At 40.4% G+C, this 24,213-nt stretch overlaps 1 protein-coding gene across 1 annotated transcript; it reads left to right on the forward strand.

The window, feature by feature from the left end:
• Positions 1 to 98: 98 nt before the first annotated feature.
• On the forward strand, positions 99 to 24,049 carry LOC144683209 (interferon alpha/beta receptor 2-like). Its single transcript, XM_078546165.1, has 7 exons — positions 99 to 296; positions 1,123 to 1,211; positions 8,327 to 8,453; positions 11,124 to 11,256; positions 16,895 to 17,073; positions 22,518 to 22,693; positions 23,879 to 24,049. The coding sequence occupies exons 3-7, from the start codon at positions 8,402 to 8,404 to the stop codon at positions 24,047 to 24,049; spliced, it is 711 nt and encodes a 236-aa protein (XP_078402291.1). The 5' UTR covers positions 99 to 296; positions 1,123 to 1,211; positions 8,327 to 8,401.
• The last annotated feature ends 164 nt before the right edge of the window (positions 24,050 to 24,213 follow it).

Raw genomic sequence — 24,213 nt, forward strand, 5'->3', positions numbered from 1 at the left:
TATTTATATCCACTGGATAATGAGGAGTAATTGTTACCTGCAGCTGCACTACAAAACAAGTTGCACTACAATACCTCCGGGTATTTTGGAGTTGAGTTTCAAGCTTCTGATTGGTATCCAAGGGCTGGTTTAGTGACATAAGCAACACGTACAAAGGTGGAGTCCGCCACACGGAAATGTACAACGATGAGACAAACACACCGAAACTTTAAGGACCAGGCGCTACCGAAGTCGACATCGGGCCACCCAAAGAGAGCGATCGGGTCCCTGTTTGAGCGGACATCCTGATTTTAAAGGTAAGCAGCTGAGGAGAGAGACACCGGTGTTAATGGAAACATTCCAGTCTGTCCATTGGGAAATCTGACACCAGTTATTTGTGAGAGAGCTTCCTAATGGGAACCAGCCGTAAATGAATAATTTGAAATAATGTGAGGGCGAAATAAAAAGAAAACTAAAATAAAAATATATGTTCTTCCTTTCATTCTTTCAAATTCACCCATCATTTCTCAACAGCTGTCTTTTCATGTCGTTGTGTCCAGAATTCACTTAGGAATCCAAACTGGTTGAAATTATGCCAAATATAATACATTTGTGAAAACTATTCTTGCTCAGTTTGGTCGGACTCCCTTATTTAAGCTAAATGGCATCGTGCGCTATCTTCCCTTAACTCAAAGTGTAATAAATCGCTTCCTGCTTAGCACCAAATTTCTGTTTTACTCTATAAATTTTGTTTAGTTCAAATTATTGGATAACTTACAAACTGTTAGTTTAAAAAGGACTTTAAATTATTCGGGATAAGCTGTTGTTACAGTTCATTTTAAATCTTTCTGTACTCATGCCATACTTGCCGTACATGCAACGATGTAGCAACCTAGATTGTGTTCTGGAACAAAAATAAAAATACTCGGAAAAACTCAGCAGGTCTGACAGCATCTGCGGAGAGGAACACAGTTAAAGTTTCAAGTCCGTATGACTCTTCAACAGAACTAAAGAAAAATAGAAAAGAGGTGTTCTGGACTTATTCGAAGTCCAGCAGGAGGAACGAACATGTTTAGAAACACTGCATGATCTGGCACAAACCTGTGCGAATTAATCATTTTCTCAATAACCTGACTTCCTCAGCACCTGTTTTCTTGGCGACCTAGATGGCCGATTCAACTCTTTCCACACGTTTTATCAGACCCTTGGAATGTGCTGTGAAGCTTCCTATGGTAAGTGACAAACCTTTATTCTTCACTATGAAATGTTGATCACCCAGTGTGATACTGTAAACGGGCTGGGCTTTTAAGGTTACAATTTAAAATAAAAAGTTATTTGCAACAAAGCGCAGCTGAGCACCAACCTCCAGAAACAACAACAAAATTAATGCATTGTTTTTTTTAAAAAAAGGCTATTCAGTGACCTTGGTATCCTTCCATCCACCAGAGATTATGGGCACACAGCGAACAATCCATTTAGTTATGTGTTTTCATTTGGTACAGCTTTGCTGATGTCTGTGAGGGCGAATCCTCGAGAGGCAGATTGTGCCGTAAGTGCCACATATGAAGCTGCTAAGTGATGTTGTGAGTTGTTGATTTTGGTGTTGGCACCTGTTGCCAAACTGCAGTAGCCACTGGTCATTGTTGCAGTGCACGCCAGCCCACAGGAGGTATCACCACTTCCCTCTTTTGCCAGCTAGTGAATCCCAGGTGGGATAGCTGATGTTTACAACTTTCATGTTACGCTAGCAAGCATCTTGGAGCTTTGGGTTTCCTACTGGCCGTCTGACTCTGGCTAGCTCACCATACAGAAAGTCGTTGGGTATGTGACCATCTTCCGCCCTGCGGATGTGCCTGATCCACCGAAGCCGCCTCTATTTGATTAGTGCCAAAACACTTGGCAGCTCTGCCTTTGCCACATTTGTGATTTTGTACAGCCAGGATATACCCTCAATGTGCCACAGACAGCAAAGATTGAAATTACTGGAAATTATAATTCCTTTCCTGGAAGCTGTAAGTCTCCCATGTTTCACAGCCATATAGCTGCTGAGAACACAGGTTTTATAAACCATCAGCTTGGTACTAAGTGCCAGCATTCTGGAGTTGGCTAAAAGCTGTAGCTGTTTTCCCTATGCTCTGCACCCAGGGACAAACTTTCACTCTGAACCCAAAGGAGCAGAATTTGCTAACCATAGAACCATAGAAAAGTTACAGCACAGAAGGAGGCCATTCGACCCATCTTGTCCATGCCAGCCCAAGGACACCCAGGTACCCTTTCTAATCCCACCTTCCTGCACCCGGCCCATAGCCCTGCAGCTTACAGCAGGTAAGGTGCAGATCCAGGTACTTTTTAAAAGAGTTTAGAGTTTCTGCCTCTACCACCAACTTGGGCAGTGAATTCCAGACACTCACTACATTCTGAGTAAAAAAGTTCTTCCTCGTGTCCCCCCTACACCTTCTGCCACTTATCTTGAATCTATGTCCCCTGGTTCTAGAATTCTCCACCAAGGGAAACAATTGTATCCTGTCCACTCTATCTATTCCCCTCCTAATTTTGTACACCTCAATCAAGTCACCTCTCAGCCTTCTTTGTTCTAAGGAAAATAACCCCAACCTATCCAATCTCTCCTCGTAGCTACACTTTTCTAACCTTGGCAACATTCTTGTAAACCTCCTCTGCACTCACTCCAGAGCAATTACATCCTTCCTGTAATGTGGTGACCAGAACTTCACACAATACTCCAGTTGTGGTCTCACCAGTGTTTTATACAATTCCAACATTATATCCTTACTTTTATATTCTAAACCTCTGCCAATGAAGGAGATCATTCCATATGCCTTCTTTACAACCTTGTCTACTTGAACTACTGCCTTCAGGGACCTGTGTACTTGAACGCCAAGATCTCTCACTTTATCTACCCCTCTTAGTATATTCCCATTTATTTTGTAATCCCTGTAACTGTTTGACCCCCCTAAATGTATGACCTCACACTTCTCTATGTTAAAATCCATCTGCCACTTTACTGCCCACTCCACCAATCCATCTATATCGATTTGAAGATTATGGCTATCCTCTACACTATCCACTACTCGGCCAATCTTTGTGTCATCTGCAAATTTCCCAATCGTGCCCCCCATGTTCATGTCCAAATCGTTAATATATAACACAAACAGCAAGGGTCCCAACACCGAGCCCTGTGGAACACCGCTTGAGACAACTTTCCAATCGCAAGGGCATCCATCGACCATTACCCTTTGTCTCCTGTTACAGAGCCAACCTTTTATCCAGTTTGCCACATTAACCTGAATCCCAAGGGCTTTTACTTTCCTGACCAATCTGCCATGTGGGACCTTGTCAAATGCCTTGCTAAAATCCATGTACACAACATCCACTGCACTACCTCCATCAACCCTTCTTGTCACTTCCTCAAAGAATTCAATCAAATTTTTGAGGCAAGACCTTCCTTTAACAAATCCATGCTGACCATTTCCAGTGGAGTCTTATTTCATGTGATAAAGGGCCTTGTTCCATCACCACAGCTTTTTTGATGCTTATAGCCGGGGGGAGTGAGTTACAAGCATGAGACAGACGGTCCATGAGTCTTTGTAACTGAGTTTCTGTGTGGCATTCAGTATCAGGGTTGGTAATCAGAGCAAGTTAGAAGTGAAGGAGGAGAAGGAAGACTACAGTACTAACAACATTCTGTCTTACACACGTTATGCCCATAACAGCCCTTGAGAGAGAGAAAAAAAGTTGTATATGCTTTGTTGGAAAGAATGGGCTTGAGGAGCTGGGTGATTGTCCCTTGTTCCCCCCTCCCCTAAGCTCTTACATAGAGAAAAAGGTGGTGCTTTCACAACCTTCGGATGTCCCAAATCATTTTACAATGAAATATGCTTTTATCATTTGAATATTTCTCACTCTGTTAATTTCACACATATTAGATTGTTTGGTTGTATTGGATGCCTTTTGTTGAAAGAAACCCTGAAAATATCTAGGACATCCCTGGTAACACACTAACGGCAGTATCTCTAGCAGTTATAAAGTTATTTTCTGTTCACACTCAAAGCAGATGTGACATACATTTGTTGTACTTTCTCTAGTTTTGTTTCCATCAATAGAATGAGCTACAGTCAATTGGTAGCACAGAATGAATAATCACTGCTTGAATGGACTGATTTTATACTTGGATTAACTGGAGGTAACTTGGCCAGTTGTGACTGGGTCATCTGAGAAAGGGAAGAAATAAATCATAAACAGGTCTTCTCTGGTCACCAACAATTTGTTTGGAGGTCTCTATAATTGCCCAACTTACCCTACTAATTGAAAATTACGGCATTGTTCTGAAGAAGGATAGTAGAGTAACAGTTGATTTAGAGAAGGAGTAAAAATAAATTTGAATGCAAATTCCATTGTGTCAGCCTTGATTAAGCGATGGCACTCGCATCTTTGAGTTCGAAAGTTCAAGGAACATCCAAGACTTGAGCACATAATCTTGGCTGACTTTTAGTGCAGTACCAAGGGTGCGTTTCATTGTTGGAGGTGCCACCTTTCAGTTGAAACATTAAACAAAGCAGTATCAACCCTCTCAGGTAGACATAAAAGACAAAGACTTTTCTTTGTCTAAAGAAAAGCACGGAAGTTCTCCTGGTGTCCTGGCCAATAAGTATCCCTCAGCCAACATCACTAAAACAGATTCTCTGGTATTTATCTCATTTGCATGTTGTGATGTCCTGAGAAATGCTAAAAATAAGTGTAATTTCTTTTGATAAATTGTATCATGTTTTATGGTCAGTGTAATTTTTACATTTAACTATACATTATGTCACTTAGCTAGTGTCAAGTTTCTCTTACTTTATATAAGCAGGCCATGCAAAATAGTATAACCGGAGTAAGATTAGTTGCAAATTTTCCATCTAAAAAAAAAGCTACTGTGGGATTTTATTTATTTAGCGAATGTAAATCCCCGGTGTCAAGCGATAGCCTCCTCATTTGCTGAGTTTAAGGTGATCAGTCCACCACTTGTCTGTCGAGGGGACACTCCTCGGTAATGTGCAGCATTGTTTGTGTCTTTCCACAAGTGCTTAAGAGATTTGTACTAAAGCCCCAGTCTGTGGCATTTGAGGGGAGAATAATAGTCTTATCAAGGTAAGCCATCATAGGCAATGTGGCATTTCTTCTTCTGTATCTCCGAACTCCTGAATGTTGTATGTCAGCATTTGAAATTTCCTGTTTATCATTTCAGATTATTTATCCAACGAATAAACAATCTCAGTCGACTAATCCATTGACTTTAAACCAACGTCAGATGTCTTTGTGGGTAGCTGTTAGCACAGTGTCAGCCTAGAGTGCTATTAACATTGCTAATGAAAAAGATTAAAATAATAGCTGCTACCTGGGAACTTGAGTAATATACTTCAGGAGATTTTCTGAATAGCGTGCCATCAAATGTCTTGAAGCACTATGGTGAATGATGTGTACAACAGCATCTTTTATGTTTTGCTAGATAGGGTGTATTCTAGATCTTCGTTCATTTGAGTTTTATGATATGTACATCAATATTAATAGAAGAAGTGGAGGGGATATTTAATAGAGGCATTCAAAATTGTGAAAGGATTTGATGGAGTGAATAAATTACTCCCAGTGGCAGGAGGGTCAGTAACCAGAGGACAGTTTTAAGGTAATCAGCAACAGAGGATTAATGAGGAAGAATCTTTTTTACAGAGTGAATTGTTATGATTTGGAGTCTGCTGATTGAAATGGTGGAGGAAGCAGGTTCAATAGTAACTTTCAAAAGGAAATTTGACATATCCTGGAATAGGAAACATATGCAGGGCTATGGGGAAAGAACTGGTGGATTGGATAGCCATTTCAAAGAAGCAGTACAGGCATGATGGATCAACTGGCCTTCTTCTGTGCAGTTTATTTTAGGAAATGTAGAAGTGTCAAATTTTAAAATCTATCAAACCTTTTTGGTTGGGTACATTACATAAGAAAGAAAAAAAATACCTGTGTTCAAACCTGCAGATATTTCACTCATAGTATTGAAAATGTGTACATTTAAAATGCAGAAAAATCATTCTTGATTGCTATTTCTTGTTTTAAAACTAGAAATGGTTAAAACATGCTAGTGAGGTTCCCTTTTTATGGAATCAGTTTTACTGACCATTTTCACAAATTATTTGACTTAATAAAGCCATTAAAAATAGATGTCCTTTTGGAGTTTTGGCTCAACTTGTAGCTAAATTGTCTAGTGTTTAGAGACAAACTGCCATCCCAAACTGGGCAGCTCTAAAGCAACTGCGTTGTTTAATGGAAGAAAGAACAGAGAGAGAAAAATAGGGAGAGTGTAACAGAGAAAGAGGGTGGAGAAACATAAAGAAAAAGGAAGATATGTTGGAAGGGAGAGATTAACAAAGACCTATGAGGGACTGCAGAATGGTTGGCCCTGAAATGTCCTATATTTTCTGGAGATAATATTGCTTTATACTTGCATAAATTTTGACTTAGTAAAAACAGGAATTTCTGCTCCCCAGGGAGAAAAAAATCAATGATACAGAGTAAGAGGGAATAATACAGACAGAGGCACCAAGTAAGTAGAGAAAGATTTACTCCATGAATAAAACACCGGTATACCTACCTGCCAATTTGCCCAACATTTTATTACTTTTATTGCAGGGAGAAACTAAAACAAGGGCAGTGTGCAGCAGTGGTTGATTTGGAAATTGGTGAAATGAGATATGAATGCTGAAAGTACAAGACTTGTCTTAGGGAGGGGAATTGGAGAGCATAAACCCTATAAAAGTTTTGTTTTTAACATATTTGGTGTTCTTTGTGAAATTTTAGAGCCTTTTGTAGTTCTGCATTTCAAACCAAAAGTAATTTATTCTGCAAATAAATATTGTAAATGCGAAAATAAAGCACAGACGTTGCAAAATCATAATGAACTGGTTAGCATCTCCATTAAAACAGCAGATAGAGAAACAGCAACTAAATATTATAAACATTCATCCGCCACTATCAGCAACATTGTGCTCCAGTTTATTTGGCACTGCCAAAGAAGTTTATTTTTGGGTGCTGGAAACAAAAATGATTGGAGACAACAATTATCCAGATTAGGTGCACCAAATTTTGCTTTGCACCAACAGTCACCAGCAGCTGAATGTTCTGCCCTCAGCTGTAACTGACAGACTCTGACCACTGGTTTATCTATTTTAGTCTGAGTATGTTAGTCTTCCTATTTCCTCATGAGCATTGACCGCTCAACTGCAAATTTTCTGGGTCACCACTGCAGTTTCTCCTAGTGACAAAAGCACTTTTGCCATGAACATTTGGACAAACAAAACATCTTTCAAAGTGAAATACAACCAGATATTCCAATTTATCACAACAAAAACAGGAGCCCATTTCACACATCACAAGGTTAGGTTATTGATTATGACAATCTCAATGTAATTTTTAAAACTAAATAAAGTTCAGCATCACTCCCGTCCACTCCTTATTTTATTTTCAAACTCCGTAATTCCAGCAGTGCGGTGATGGGAATCCTTATATAATGCCAGTCAATGCATTCACTCCAGGGAGTATCTTCCTAATCTCAAAAAAGCAGCTGAGCTATTCTGGGAAGAAAAAAGATTTTGAAGTAAGATTCATCTTGGACATGTCCCAGGAAGTTTCTTTGAGGAAGATGAAAAGTTTAAAAAGAATGCACAATTTGGCTGCAGAAAGTAACAATTAAAACCATTTGCAACTGGAATTCTCCAAAATGATCAACTCATCTTATTGCTTCAAGTTTGTGCACAACCAACGGTGGAAGAAAGTATTGCTGGTTTCTGGTTCTGACAGCTTTTGGTCCCAATTCTCTCCAACCATTTGATTCATCCAGACCAGCTTCTGTCTCACCTGTCAATTGATGTGATTGAGTGATGCAGACATTTCCCAATCCTTACTGTTCCTGGCCCGGGTCCCACACTTCGGTTGGAGAACTGGCCGGATACCTATGTCGCTTTTGGTGGGGGAGGCCTGACAGATTTAAGTACCTGCCAGGCACTTAAGTGGTCGTTGTTGGGCCTTCTTGGGATTTAGGACCCCGCGGCGGAATTCCTGCCTGGCGAGAGCTGCTGATGAGTCAGAGGCTGGCAGCTCTCCAGTAGGCAGTGCCACTTGGAGTGGTGGCTGCTGCCGGTTGACCAAGCTCTTGCTATAATATTTCCTTATGTACTTTGATGTGAGATTTTGTTTGATAACGGTCCCGTGAAATGCTTTATTACATTATACATATAATTGTAAGCTGTTGCAAGGCTATGAGGGGAAACTCCTGCAACAATTTCTCTTGTCTATTCTGCAGGATACATAATGCTGCCTGAGGAAAATGCTTTAAAATGTCAATGAGAACCTTTCGGCTGTGTGGGCCAATGGGAGTATGGCTAAATCAGCAGTGTCGATAATAATGTTCTTACATCATCTTTTATATGGTAAGAATAAGTTATTTAAATTATTTCAGTAATACAATCATTATTAAAGAAAAGAGACATCAGGCTCGATTTTTAACTCTGTGCAAGTGATGGGTTTTGAGTGGGTTAAAATCAGACCTATCCTGTTGTGCGACCTTGTCACAATTAATTTAGAAGTAACTATTTTGTGAGACACTACGATACTAAATGCTGGCCTGGATTTTGCCATCTGCAGTGAACTAATGGTGCTAGCCTTTCATTGCACTTACAGTTGGCCACAAGCTCTCTAGAACCTGTAGTTATTCAAGAGCCAAAACTGTGTAGTGCCTTCTGCAGGGGATCTGGGACCTGTGCGAACAGAGCAAACAATGGTGTGTCTCTTTAACCAAAGAGGTTGAAGATCCTTTACAGAGTCATGCAGAGTCTAGACCAGGGAGTGTGAGTTAGAATATTTAATTCAATGGAAAAGTCACATTCGGAAAGAAAAATAAAAAGAGGGAAAGAAAGATTGGTTAACGGAGAGATAAAAGAGGCAGAAAGAGAAAAGCAAAAAAACCATTTTTATTTACATTTTTAATTTTATTAAAATCTCCAACAATAATTGAAATCTGATCAATTTAGATGTCATACTTGTTGAAGTTAATTTTCAGTGACAGAAAGGTTGTTTGGAAAAATTAATACTTATCACACTGTAGAAAGCTCACTTACACTTGATTGAACAAGTGATCTCTTTTTCTGGTGTGTTTAGGGGGTATCTAGAAGGTATGTATGACAATTTTGTGCGTTTCTTCAGTTTTAATGGTGAGTCTCTCAGTGAGATACTGTTACAGTGAAGTTCCTGGAGAAGCAGTGCATCTCGAAGCAGCTTCCTGATTTCCACATATAGCTGCGAATATACAACCGTCAGAGGATTCTGTCTGTTAACTCTTCAGTAACAGTGAGCATTGCTAACCTCGTTGTTTCTGCTACAAAATCTGGATTATCTGTTTTTGGAGAATGTAAATTTTTTTGAAGATGAGAGAAAAATCTGTTAATCCTTCATAAAACTAGAAATAAACTGTATCAGCTATCACAGGATTTAGAACGAGAAACCAAACTCTTCACGTTGATCAGTCAACAAACAGAATTTAAACTCAACCAGCCACTGTCCATTAGCCAGTTAGACCATAAGCCACACATTAACCTTTCCACAGCTGGTGGCTCTGGGGAATTCTTTACTCCATGGCCTGACCAATCTTTTAAATTTGAAAGTTAGGCACTGTTGCTGATAAACGCTTTGGCATTACATGAATAGTTACAACAACAATGACCACTTATATTTATATAAGACATTTAACACAGTAAAAATATCCCAAGGTGTTTCACAGTGGTATTATAAAACAAAATATGACATTGATCCACATACGGAGATACTAGGAACATGGGAAATAGGAGGAGTAGGCCATTTGGCCCCTCAAGCCTGCACCACCATTCAACTAGATCACGCTGATCTGCTACCTCAAAGCCATTTTCCTGCACTATCCTCATATCCCTTGATATCTTTAATATCTAGAAATCTATTGACCTCTGTCTTGAATATACTCATTGACTGATCCTCCACATCACTCTGGGGTAGAGAATGCCAAAGATTCACCACCCTCTGAGTGAAGACATTCCTCTTCCTCTCAGCCCTAAATGGCCTAACCCTTATTCTGAGGCTGTGTCCCCTTATTCTAGACTCCCCAGCCAGGGTAAACATCCTTTCAGCATCTACCCTGTTGAGCCCTGTAAGAATTTTGTATGCTTCAATGAGATCACCCCTCATTTTTCTAAACCCTAGAAAATATAGGCCCAGCCTCCTCAATCTCTCTTCATAGGACAATCTCTTTGCCCGAGAGGTTGGAGATTGGGCAATAGTTTGCAAGGATGGAGGGATCAAAGGTTCCAATTCCTGCACTTTAACTCTTTGAAGAAACCCTTCAGAGCGTTAAGAAAATAATTACTTGCTATTTCACTCTGTCTGTTGACATAAGCCTTAGGGTTTCCATTACTGGATTAGTGCTGTATGACTGATTTTACAACCATCCATTATCATAGTAGGGTCCTGCCATTTCACAGTTTGATTGACAGATCCAAATGTTTATGGACTCTGAAGTGAGACTATGAATTCCAATGCTTGTTTTTATAAGAGCTATGGAATTGAATGAAATGGTTATGTAGTTGAAGAAATGTATGTGTAGTAAATGGGTTTTTATGAATGAACGCCTTTTTTAAATAAAGTCTACAATGGGCACCTAGAACTTCATGTTATTTAATCTCAGTATGGGTCCTGAGGTCTCCCCTTGGTGGATACTGGATGATTTGGCATGGTAGGTGTGATGGCAAAGGGTGATGGGTAGGGGCATGGGTTGGCATGAGCTAGGACCAAGTTGGCATAGGGGCTAAAGAGGAACATGGGGGCGGGCAGAGGACATAAGGTGGCATGGGGAGTTTGTGGAGGGGGAGAGGTTGAAGGGATGTGAGAACTGGAGGGCTGTTTTACATTTTTGTGTTTTTTATTAAATCTCTACACAGTGCTGGAGCACCAAGGTAGATCTTCCGCCCAGCCTGTCTCTGCACCCAGCAACCTCTGCTATTGAATTTAGTTAGTGTTAGTGCAGGCCTGCATTACTCTTTCCATACCAGAAGCCTAAATGTGCATTTGTTCTTTAGTTTTAGGTCAGCTGCCCAAACCACCACGGAATGTGAACTTAACTTCTGTAAACTTTAGGTATTTTGTGACATGGGAACCGGGAACTGGGTCACCCCCAGGCACAAGGTACACAGTCACAGCCTGCAATTTAAGGTAGGTAGCTAAGTCTGTTGTTGGATTTCTGAAATGTTTCCCCAGTGAATGCATTGTATATTTTTAATTCAGTCTCAGGATGTGGGCATCATTGGCAAGGTGGGCATTTAAACCCATCTTAGTTGCCCTGGAACAGATGGTGGGGAGGCTCCTTCTTGAGTCTGCATGCTGAATGTACACCCATACTGCTGTTAGGGAAGGATTTCCAGGATTCTGACCCAGAGGGCACGAAGGAACAACATATTTTTCCAAGTTCTTTTTTTATTCATTCATGGGATTGTGACATCGCTGGCTAGACCAGCATTTAGCCATTCCTAATTGCCCTTGAGAAGGTGGCGATGAGCTGCTGCCTTGAATTGCTGCAGTCCATGCGGTGTAGGTACACCCACAGTGCTGTTAGGGAGGGAGTTCCAGGATTTTGACACAGCGACAGTAAAGGAACGGCGATATATTTCCAAGTCAGGATGGTGAGTGGCTTAGAGGGGAACTTCCAGGTGATGGTGTTCCCATGTATCTGCTGCCTTTGTCCTTCTAGATAGTAGCGGTCATGGGTTTGGAAGGCGCAGTCTAAGGAGCCTTCATGAGTTTCTGCAGTGCATCTTGTAGATGGTACACACTGCTGCTACTGTGCATCAGTGGTGGAGGGAGTGAATGTTTGTGCATGGGGTGCCGATCAAGCTGGCTGCTTTGTCCCGGCTGGTGTCAAGCTTCTGGAGTGTTGTTGGAGCAGCACTCATCCAGGCAAGGGGACAGTATTCCATCACACTCCTGACTTGTGCCTTGAAAATGGTTGGCAGGCTTTGGGGAGTCAGGAGGTGAGTTATTAGCTGCAGGATTCCTAACCTCTGACCTGCTTTTGTAGCCACAGTATTTATATGGCTAGTCCAGTTCAGTTTCTTGTTAATTGAACCCTCCAGGTTGTTGATAGTGGGAGATTCAGCGATGATAGTGCCATTAAATGTCTAGGGGTGATGGTGAGATTCTCTCTTGTTGGAGATAGTCATTGCCTGGCATTTGCATGTCCAAAGAAGGGGTGGAAGCAAAATGACTCAGGACCACAAACACTGATACTTTGAACTCTTCAAACACAATGGCAGTGATTTTCCTTCCCCGCCATGGGGGATGTGGTGGGCCAGCCAAGTCCATTGACTTTCAGCAGGGCTGGAAGATTCCAGCTGTGAACAGGGCCAGAAAATCTCGGCCAATGAGCTCCTATTTAGTGTATTAGTAGCTTTCGCAAATTGCCCATTGATTTACCATAGTAAACATGTTTAAAAGTTAATATGTATAATAGTAACAGTCCTCGTGAAAAAGTGTTTGGCTAACCTTTTTGATTATTTACAGCCATTTAATAAATAGTACCAAAATGCATCATCAGATAACAACTTGCTATTAGCATCTTAACGACAATGACATAAGTCTCATTTTCGCTTCCCTCCAACACAAGGAAGGTTTTCCAAACACTTGTTAGTGAGTTTCTGTCACCATGATCACAATGGAACATTTTACAAAGACTCAATTTTTCATTCCATTTCTGTATTTAGTTGGAAATGGCTTAAGCTCACTCTCTGCGTGGCTTATCAAGTGGCTGTACTTGTCCTTTCCTATGAGTGGTCCATTCAATGCCCTACATTTTTGATTTCTTCCCCAGCATTGTTGGAAAATATTTTCATTCGTTGCTGAGTAAAAAGAGAATAGAGCCACTTGGTATTTCGAGGACGAAGGAACAACATACTCAGAGGCCATTTGTCCCGTATTGCCTGTACTGGCTCTTTGAAAGATCTATCCAATTAATTCCACTGCTCTGGTCTTTCCCTATAGCCCAACAAAGTTTTAGTTTTCAACTATTTATCCAGTTTCCTTTTGAAAGTTACAATCGATTTTACTTCTACCACTCTTTTAGGTAGGCCCTTCGGGATAACAGAAATTTACTATGTCCTAAAAATTCTCCTGGGGTGGAATTTTCCCCCCGTTGGGAGAGTTGTGCGGGGGCGGGAGTGGGCGGGCACGGACCCAATTGGCGTCCCTGATTGGGTCCGCGCTGCCATTTTACGTGGGCAGGCCAATTAAGGTCTGCCCAGCGTGACGTGTGCCCGGAAGCGCTGAGCGTTCCCTGTGCGGGCCGGGGGGAGGGGGCGTTCCCTGAGTTGGAGCCTGCGCTTTTTCGCGCATGCACGCCGAAAGAGGACAGAAACCTCCCTGAGGCACAGAGCTGTTTAAGTTCCAAAAATTTTAATAAAGACAAAAAAATTAAGACATGTCCCCTTGTGACAATGCCACATGAGCTGGGACATAGAACCATAGAAAAGTTATAGCACAGAAGGAGGCCATTCGGCCCATCTTTTCCATGCCAGCGCGAGGACACCCAGGTGCCCTTTCTAATCCCACATTCCTGCAACTGGCCCATAGCCCTGCAGCTTACAACACTTAAGGTGCAGATCCAGGTACTTTTTAAAAGAGTTTAGAGTTTCTGCCTCTACCACCAACTTGGGCAGCAAATTCCAGACACTCACTAACCTCTGAGTAAAAAAGTTCTTCCTCGTGTCCCCCCTACATCTTCTGCCACTTATCTTGAATCTATATCCCCTGATTCTAGAATTCTCTACCAAGGGAAACAATTTTATCCTGTCCACTCTATCTATTCCCCTCCTAATTTTGTACACCTCAATCAAGTCACCTCTCAGCCTTCTTTGTTCTAAGGAAAATAACCCCAACCTATCCAATCTCTCCTCGTAGCTACACTTTCCTAACCTTGGCACCATTCTTGTAAACCTCCTCTGCACTCACTCCAGAGCAATTACGTCCTTCCTGTAATGTGGTGACCAGAACTGCACACAATACTCCAGTTATGGTCTCACCAGTGTTTTATACAATTCCAACATTATATCCTTACTTTTATATTCTAAACCTCTGCCAATGAAGGAGATCATTCCATATGCCTTCTTTACAACCTTGTCTACTTGAACTGCTGCCTTCAGGGACCTGTGTACTTGTACGCCAAGATATCTCACTTCATCTACCCCTCTTAGTATATTCCCATTTATTTTGTAATCCCTGTAACTGTTTGACCTCCCTAAATGTATGACCTCACACTTCTCTATGTTAAAATCTATCTGCCACTTTACTGCCCACTCCACCAATCCATCTATAACGATTTGAAGATTATGGCTATCCTCTACACTATCCACTACTCGGCCAATCTTTGTGTCATCTGCAAATTTCACAATCGTGCCCCCCATGTTCATGTCCAAATCGTTAATATATAACACAAACAGCAAGGGTCCCAACAGCGAGCCCTTGTCAATGAACTTCAATGAAAAAATGCCATTTAATTTATAAACCCTTCATGAAACCTCAGCCCACCCATGGATGAGGTGCCATGAAAAACGTAAAGGCCACCTGGGCCCTTCGCCTGCCCGCCAACCTTAAGGTTAGACAGGCAGCTTTCTCAGTAGGCTTAATTAGTTAATTAATGGCCTTAACAGGCCTTTGACAGTTCGGCAGCTGCACCCGCTGAACTGAAAATCTAAATGACGTGCGGTGATGTCAGGACGCATGCCCAACATCACCCCACATCATTTTACGCTTCGACGAGCAGGCCCCGCTCCAGTTCACTGAGCCGAAGATTTAGCCACTAGTTCCATTGGCAATTATTTTAAGCCTGTGTTCTGATAATTTTGAACATGTCTATTGAGTGATCCCTTAACCATCTTTGCTCTCGGGAGAACAAGCCAACTTCTCCAGTCTCTTCACATAACTGAAGCCCCTCATCCCTGGTGCCATTCTACTAAAACCCTTCTGCATTCCCTCTCCAAATCCATAATATCCTCCCTGAAGTGTGGTGTCCATAATTGGATATTGTACTCCAGCCCAACCACTGATTTATAAAGATTTTACATGACCTCCTTGTTTTCTGCCCCATACCTCTTTTTTTATATAAAAAAGCAGATAGTATTGTTGGTTTTAACAGCTTATCAAGGGTGGCATGAGCAGTCCTCATGAAAAAATATTTGGCAAATAATTTGGTCCACTTATTCTCAGACACCCATTGAATAAATTGTGCCAAAGTGCATCATCATGTGCCTTTAGCTGATATCTCAATGACAAATACTCATATCTCTTCTTCCCTTCCTTCCAACACAAACTAGGTTTTCCAACCACTTATTAATGAATTTCTTTAAAGATTTTCATATTGGAGCTTCTCCCATTATCCCAATGTTCTCTTTTCTGACCTCCCACTCTCCAGTTACCATAACCTTGCTCACTCTTCAGACCTGGTCGTTGCTAACTTACATTAACTTCCTGTCCCTCAACATATTAGTTGTAAACTCCTTCACCTGGATCTCCAGCTATATATAGTTTTTCCCAATTTCCTGCCATAGCTTTCACAGAAGTTTGGCGGAATCCTTAGAGAATTGTGGTATGTAAATATATCCTACCCAAACCCTTTCATCCTTTTGTTTCCCATCCCCCCTTTATGGCACCATTGGTGGCAAAGTTTCCTGCAGCAGATAAACCCTCTTTCTCCAATTAACTCTACTTCTTTGTTTCTCAAATGTCCATAAGTTCTGCCCATTAATATTTATGTAGAACCAATTTAGCATACAAGGACAAGTGTATGACTTTAAAATGGGGACTGACTAATGTCTGCACATCCCTGCTTCAATGTGACCTGTTATCTAATCTCACTTTATCTGCAGATTACTTGTGGCCTTGACTCCCCAAGGGCTGAATTTTGCCATCGGCGAGCAGGGGGTGGGGCCCGCTCGTCGACACGCAAAATGATGCGGGATGACGTTGGGGGTTCCCCACCCCATTTAAATCTTCAGGAAGGCGGGGGCACAGCGAAATCAGCTGTGCCGCCCGCCGACCTGTCAATGGCCAATTGAGGCCATTGACGGGATAATTAAAACAATTAAAGGACCTGCCCGTCCAACCTTAAGGCTGGCGGGATGAGGTTTCATGTAGGGTTTAAAAAACTTTAATAAAGTTTTAGTGAAATTTATTAACATGTCCCATCTTGTGTGACATTGTCACATGAGGGGAACATGTTAAGGATTTTTTTATTTTTCTATTTTTAATGTTTGTACAACTTTCAGCGATCTCCCTGAGGCAGCACTTAGCCTCAGGGAGATGTGTGTTCTTTCATGTGCATGCGCGAAAGAGCGCACTCTCGCTTTTGGGGAATCCCCCTCCCGCCCGCAAACACAGGAAGCGCATAGCCTTAATTGGCCCGCCCATTTAAAATGGCGGCGGGGCCCGCTTCTCCGGCGGGGATCGGCTCCCCGCGCGCTGGAGATTGGGTCAGGTCCACCTGCCCGGTAGGCAGAAAATTCTGCCCCATGAGTGAAATCAAAGGGGACTGACAGACAGGCTTTTGTCAAATGTCACAAACAGCAATTTCAAAGTCTGTTGAGTTCTGACTTTCTAATGGCTTGTGGAATGTTGGCTGTTACGTACAATCATCTTGACAGCCTTAAAGCAGCTTAGCCTCAACACTGATTTTATTTTAAATGAAAATTGTTTCATTCTCCCAATGCCACTAGTCTTGGGTGATGCAGCCCACAAAAATCTCAAATGGATTTGATATGATACAATGTGTCAGTGGTTGACTTGTCTTGTTTTATTTTGTTTAAAGCAGCGGTACTGGGATATTCATTCCAGTGAAAAAATGCATCAATATTTCGACTCTGTCATGTGACCTATCACAGACATTTAAGATTTTTAGTGATCTTTACTGGGTCCAGGTTATGAGTATCACCAGCACTTCCAAATCCAAGTGGGTGGAATCGAACGAACTTCTGCCATTGCGTGACAGTGAGTACCTTAATTTTTTTAGAACTCTGTGGTAATTTAACATTAACAAAGACTAATCACCTCTTGTTTGCAAATACTTGGCTACATTTTCTCTGCACTCATCAAACCACACTAGGCAAGTCTGGTAACTTAAGAGTGTGTCGGATGTCCCTCGATTTGAGGATGAGGTCTACTTGGGGTTGTAAGTTTCTGCCCTGATTGAGTAGGCCGATTTTTGGGCACGTGGGGCAGGACATTCCATGAGGTAGTGAGATCTAGAATGCATGATTTGCTGCCTTTTAAAAAAAAATTCTGTCATCCCTCTGCCTCATTAAGGCACTGGGACTTGAAGCGTGATGCAGCCTGATGAACAAATCGTTGCTCTCTTCCAGCCATTAAAGTCAATGCCACGGTGCTTTTAATTAGAGCTTCAGAGTGTCTTTGAAGTGTTTTCTTTGCCCTGCCCTGAAACATTTGAGAGTTGAGAGAACAGGACCTGGTGTGGAAGGCTGTTTGCAGCCTTGTGAACACAGTGGGCAGAACATCGGAGTCGATTTTGCAGGAATGTTTCCTGAATGCATGTGGACCTGGCTTCAAGAAGGTCACTAGTGTTTGTTCAACAGTCATCCTATTAAACCTGGAGGATGGAATTTCTGTAGAGCTCTTATGTGTCACGCAGTCTGGGTCTTGCTGCAGTTTAGAAGTGTGGTGATGGCAACTGCTCTGTACATTTTTGTAGGGGTCTTTGTTATTAGACACTCACTACCATAGTTTATAGGAGGCTGAACTGGCACAGCTGATCCGGCGTTGGAGGGCCACATCGATGGTGGGCGTCAGAGGGAGGTGACTGCTGAGGTATGGGAAATGCTCAACATAGTCCAGCGTCTGTCTTTTTAGGTGGCCTAACTTTAATTAATTGAAATTTTCTAGCTAAATTTATACATGAATCTCTACAGGGATTTATATACATGCGCTGGTGGATGGAGTGGTGCTGAGTAGGCATGCCCAACTGTTTCTGTGCAGTAGCAGGTGTTTATAATCAGATAGCTGCTTATTGTTAGAACTTTTGATGGACTGTCGTCTTCATCCTTCCACCTATGAAAGATGATGGACACGCAACAAATAATCCATGTCAGATGGGGTATCTTCATATGGCGTACCTTTGCTGATGGTTGAAGAGGCCAATCCTTAAGAGGCAGGTTCTGTCACAATGTTCTGGACATGAAGCTATCAGTTGTCATTATTGTCAGCATTGGCACCTGTTGCCAAGCCACTTCTTCATGATGGTGCACACCAGCCCATAGGAGGTATTGCCATTTTCGATGGACTGCATAGGCACTTAATTTTATTACTTTTGGGTTGGTACTAGCTTGTCGAAGCAAGAGGTACTAATTGCAACAACTTGCATTGTTACAATCCCTGTGGGGAAACCTTAAACCAAAATAACCAAATTTACTGAATAACCCCCAGATGAAGGAATTACCAAAAAGATTTCACCTTCTGTAACTTTTGTTTTAACATGAATCAGAACCAAAATAAATTACATGTGAACTAACAGGCAAATGATACTTGAAGTAAAAAGGTAAATTTCACATTAAATAGCCGATGCAACAAAGATGCACAGCCATAAGCATTTTCATCACCCCCTGCACAAATGTGGCACTACATAGCTACACAGTTCCATAATATGCTGTTCTTTATTCACACAGGGTATGTGAGGAGTACTATCTGATAACAGCTTTCACCTTCATGTTTCATGGGTATGATTATCATCAGAAATGCACACTTATCTGAACACTCTCTTCCTCGGATTATGACAGTCCTAATAGCGTAGCTTTGCAGAGTTCCTTTTCAACTGAACAATCAATGACACCCCAGTTCATAGTTTGGCTACTTCTGGGAAAACACCTAGTTCCTTAGGTTTTTTGAGCTATTTACACAGCTTTCCAGGTTTTAGACCCTTTTAGCCTGTTATGGCACAGCAAGTGGTAAATGCTAAGCTGCTGAAATCCCACAGGGAAACTTGAAACAACTGCCACAACTGTTTTGCAATTTGTACATTTATTTCAAGATGCGTGCCTTGAATTCAGTAGTAATAAGTCCATTGAGTCTTAGAGGGTTTTACAAAACTAAACTAAACATTTATTAATAAAAGAAATAATGTTAAGCACATAGATAGGTCTACAAATTACTACTATGATAACTCCTCGTTCCCCTGATTAATCTAACTCCAGTTACACCTCCGTTAAGGCAACAGTAAAACACATAGATTTTAAAAGACCCAGGCAAAGTAACACGATATCCTGAACAGTCGAATTCAAAGTGAGTTTTCTTCACTTCAGTTCGTGTAGACAGCAACTTGAAGCTTAGAGGCTGGAAGCTTTTCACACATGTTAGATCTTAGAATGCCTTCTCTTACACATCACCTCATCTCTTTTTTACAGGTTTCTCCCTTTTTAACGTAAATCCCATTGTCCCAATGTGTCTTTTCAACTCTACTTTTCTGATAATAAAAATCTTTCATAGTACCAATTTTATCAGTAAGCTTTGGGAAAAATAAACAGTGTTTGGTTTCTTCTGGCTAAGTGTAACATTACACCGCCTCTTTTTTGAAATTCAAATTACTTTTGTTTCTTTAAAAATGCAAATGTTCCCTTTATACCTCACATTCTAAAACTTTGCCCATGTTTAAACATTTAACATTTCAAACCTAGCTTATCTTCTGATACATCAAAGCCTTCTTACCAGCTGCCTTTAATTAAATTCCTACACACACAGACCCATAGACACAGACCCCACTATTACTGTACTTTACAATAAATTCCAATAACATTATGAAAATTATCATATCTTCCAGACAAGCCAGCTTACACAGTGCCTCTAAGAGCACCTGCCTCCTTTTTTGCCAAACAGAGAAACTGACTGGCTTCTTCTCCTCATAAGGATTCCCTGTGTTTATTTTTCTGCCTCTGTCTTTCTCTTTGTGTTTGCATCTGTGCACTGATTGTCTGCACCCTCCAGCTCTTCTTTGTGTCTGGTCACACGGCCTTTGGTCTTAACTTCCTTCCTGTTGGTATTGCTTCCATGTCAAGGGTTGGCAAGTCACATGGGCGAGTATTTCTTATCATCTAAAAAAATTACAATTGATCCATTTATAATTGATGCAAACTCCTAAAAGTCCTTTTCAAACATTCTTAAAAATACAGATTCCACAGACATTTTAAAGAAATTACATATTTTCCTTACTGTACTGCATCTGTGCCAAATATTGTCACATTGTTTATATACTGCTATTACCATCATAAAATACCCCAAGGTGCCTTTACAGGAATGTAAGCAGAGAAAAAAATTGACATTGAGCTATAGAAAGAAATATTAGAACAGGTGACCAAACATTTGTTCAAAGAGAAAGTGTTTAAGCCAAGTCTGAAAAGAGGAGAGGGTGGTAGGGAGTTGGAGAGGTTTGAGGAGGAAATACCAGAACAGAGCATTTTTAAGGGAGGTTTAAAAAGAAAACTTTCTAATGTTGTAAATAAGATGAAAACAGAAAACATTAGAAATATGCAGCAGGTCCGTCAAGCCCTGAAAAAGAACAATAGATCAACATGTTGGTGCGGTACTTCTTTTGTGTCTCAGATTCATTAGAAATCACTAGGATAGCTAAAGGAGTGATGAATTTGTGACACAGAATACATTGTTGTATCACATATCACACCTGTTGCTAAGCTTTCTCATTTTAAAAATAGTATGTTAAAGATCAAATTTAGGTGGTGGGGTGACACCTTGTGTTGGAGCATTAGTGGTAGGAACCATAGAGTAGAAGGGACATATGTTCAATTCCCCAGTGTGCTGCACCCGGTGTCCAAACTGTGCGAGGATGTGTGAGTAGAGGCTTGGTGGCTCATTGCAGGAGGAGACAGGTTTAAAATGGAAGACCCTTTTGGACTATTGCCAAGGGCGGCATTAGAAATAGAGAAGCACTGAAAAGCAAAATACAAGGCTGCAAAGTTCCTGACGCAACATTAGCCCTCCGGAAAGAAAAAAAAAATCCCTCAGGTGCTGACTTAATGTGAACGGTTATTAGGGCTAGAATTGGTTTTATAGTTATTTTCATTCTCTAACTTTGAAATTTGATAAACATGAATGTGTTAATGGATCTGAGCCCACTCATCAAGATGAAAGACTATTATGGTAGAAAACTTGTTAACATTTTATCTTAACAAGAAAGCAGACATCCTGAAATTCTGGTTTGGCTATTTTTTAACTGTTTTGATTCTGTAATTGTTTCTCAACATTTTTAATACACCTGATTAATGTTTCTTTGAATTATGACTAAATTTTTAGAACTTGTAAAATTTATCTTTTTGCTTTTCTGTGTTATGGCACATTGTGCCCTATTATTCAGGCTGCATTGAGTTGTTTTGTTTAAAGAAATATATCTAGGTGGGTTAGTCATTGTAAAGTTATGCCACAGATACTGCAGGATGACACCATTCTATCGGTGCAGCCACCCTTCTTGACATTTACAATGGCTTTAAGGAACAAGGAGAAATATATACATTGGGGTGGAGTGCTGCATTTTACTGAACAAACTGAGTGGAAATGTTTAGCGACTCTAGCTATTTAATATAGTAGGTTTGTCAAATGGGGTATATAGTTAATAAACACTGCATTGTTATAATATATGTAATAACATTGACACTGGAATTATTTAGAATTTAGAATCAGAGAAAAAAATAACAGGCACTTGGTTTGAATTTTGAGTTAATTAAGGAGAGCATGCACAGATTTGTAAAAGTTGGATTGCATTTGATGAATCTAACTGAATTTTTTGATGAGGTAACAGAAAGGGTTGATGGATTTTAAATAAACATTTGACAAACTATCACATAAAAGGCTAGTTAACAAATTGAGGTCCTTGGAATAGGAGGGTCAGTGTCATCTTGGATAAAATATTAGATTAAGGGCAGAAAACAGCGAGTCGTGGTAAATTGATATTTTTCAGATGAGAGAATAGTAAATATTGGTGTTCCACAAGGGTTAGTGTTAGTACCACTGCTTTTTTGTTATATATAAATGACTTTGATATTGGAATACTGAGGAAAATTTCAAAATTTGCTAATGAAACTAAGCTTGGAAGTGTGGCAGTCAATGAGGATGATAAAAATCAACTGCAGCAGGACATAGATAGGCTATTAGAATGGAAGACAAGTGGCAGTTGGAATTTAATACTGAGCAGTGTGAGATGATGCATTTTGGCAGAAGGAGAGGCAATGTAGATTTAATAGCATAGTTATAATGGCATAGGAATGCAAGCTCCACTTGTAGGAATGACTAATGACATTGAACTCGAAAAAATATCTAACATAGACAATGATGCTGCACTAATAAGTTCCACATTTTTTCCAGATACCTTTGTGTCCCTGGTCATTTATTAATGCTTTTTTAAAAAAAAATCCTTACAGCCATCTTGGGTCCCCCGATTATCAATGTGACAAGCAATAATCAGACCATTGAAGTTACCCTTGACATGCCTCTGACTCCACACAAGGTTAATGATAAGCCAAAGAAAGTGAACAATATTGATCAGTCATTGATTTACATTGTTACCTTACTCGACAAAGATGACAAAGAATATGCGGTAATTATGAGCAATTATTCATGCTATACTGGCAAGATTTTTATACAAAATTTCAATTGAAACTCAAGACATATGCTTAGTGTGAAACATAATGATGTTTTCAGGATCTATAAATGTAATTATACATATGTAAAATGTATAATCAGCATGTTAAACGTACATATACTTGTAACAACTGTTGTGCGACTAAGAAGAATAGGAGCTAGGCCACCATTAAAGCAGCCAATCTACTCTCCTATTCAGGATCAAATTTGAACCAAAGTCCACTTTAAAATTTTGTTTCCTTTACTGTGGTAGAAATTAAGCTAACCCCATAGACAAATGATATCCCTGTACCTGAGATGTACTAAATGTGTATGAAGTCACCTTTTACTAATGTATTGGCCACAAAAAAATTGAGTTAAGATAAAGATCCGCCATAATCTAATTAAATGTTGTGACAGGCTTGGGGGTCTGAATAGCATACTCCTGTTCCCATGTTCCTTAGTTCTATTGAGCAAATAGCCATACCACTTACAAGACATTGTTGGGCGAGTGTTCACCTCTCTGATAGCATATGTGGTACTTCAGGGCTATGCGCTGCTAAATCCTTCTGCTGTACATTACACTTTCTATCACAAGAGATCGATATAAGGGATGGGAAATATGTGCTGTTCAACTGGGCTCTAGGGCTGCAAATTCAGATCAAAAATGCTGATGAACTGCCTGCTGGTCTCACTACATCAGACCATCCACTCTACTTAGGAAACCTGGACACTATGACCAAAGGTTTTAATTTCACTGTTAATATAAGGACAACATTTTGAGATGATAACTTTATTCTTAAGGATTTCTGCGACACAAATCATTTGTAGATTCGCTGTGCGTGTACATAACAATTTTGAACTGTGTTTATCAGTTTAAGGACTTAAATAGAAACACAAAATGTTAGAAACACTCAACAGGCCTGGCAGCAATTATAGAGAGAGAAACAGAACAAATGTTTCAGGCCAATGTCAGATGCTCTGCTTCTCTCTTGACAGATGCTGCCATACCTCCTGAGTACTTACAACGTTTTCTGCTTTTATTTCAGATTTCCAACAACCACAATATCTTGTTACATTTTAAGGACTATTGCTTGATGTTTCTTTTTCAGGATTTGCTGTATAATATACATTAGATTAATGATTGTGCTTTTCCCACCAGTTTGACAAAGTAGCACCTGATGAGTCGGGGAAAGGATATTATCAGTTTGAAAATCTAAAACCCAAGTTTACATACTGTGTTGTAGCAAAGTTTGGGTCGACAGCAAATCATCACACTAAGGACTCAAGAAAAATCTGCACAACTATGTCGCCCAAAAATGCAGGCAAATAATCTTTTCTGCTTCCCGATTGAATTATGATGAATAATGTATTTTTCACTTGTAGTATATTGCTGAAAAAAAGACATATATTGTCAAAGCTTTTCATCTTGTACTCATCAGGATAGATTCGCAAGAATACCAAATCTCAAAGGGAACAACGGTTTATACTGCATGA

The sequence above is a fragment of the Cetorhinus maximus genome, chromosome 8 (genome assembly GCF_964194155.1).
Source record: "Cetorhinus maximus chromosome 8, sCetMax3.hap1.1, whole genome shotgun sequence".
Classification (NCBI taxonomy): Eukaryota; Metazoa; Chordata; class Chondrichthyes; order Lamniformes; family Cetorhinidae; genus Cetorhinus; species Cetorhinus maximus.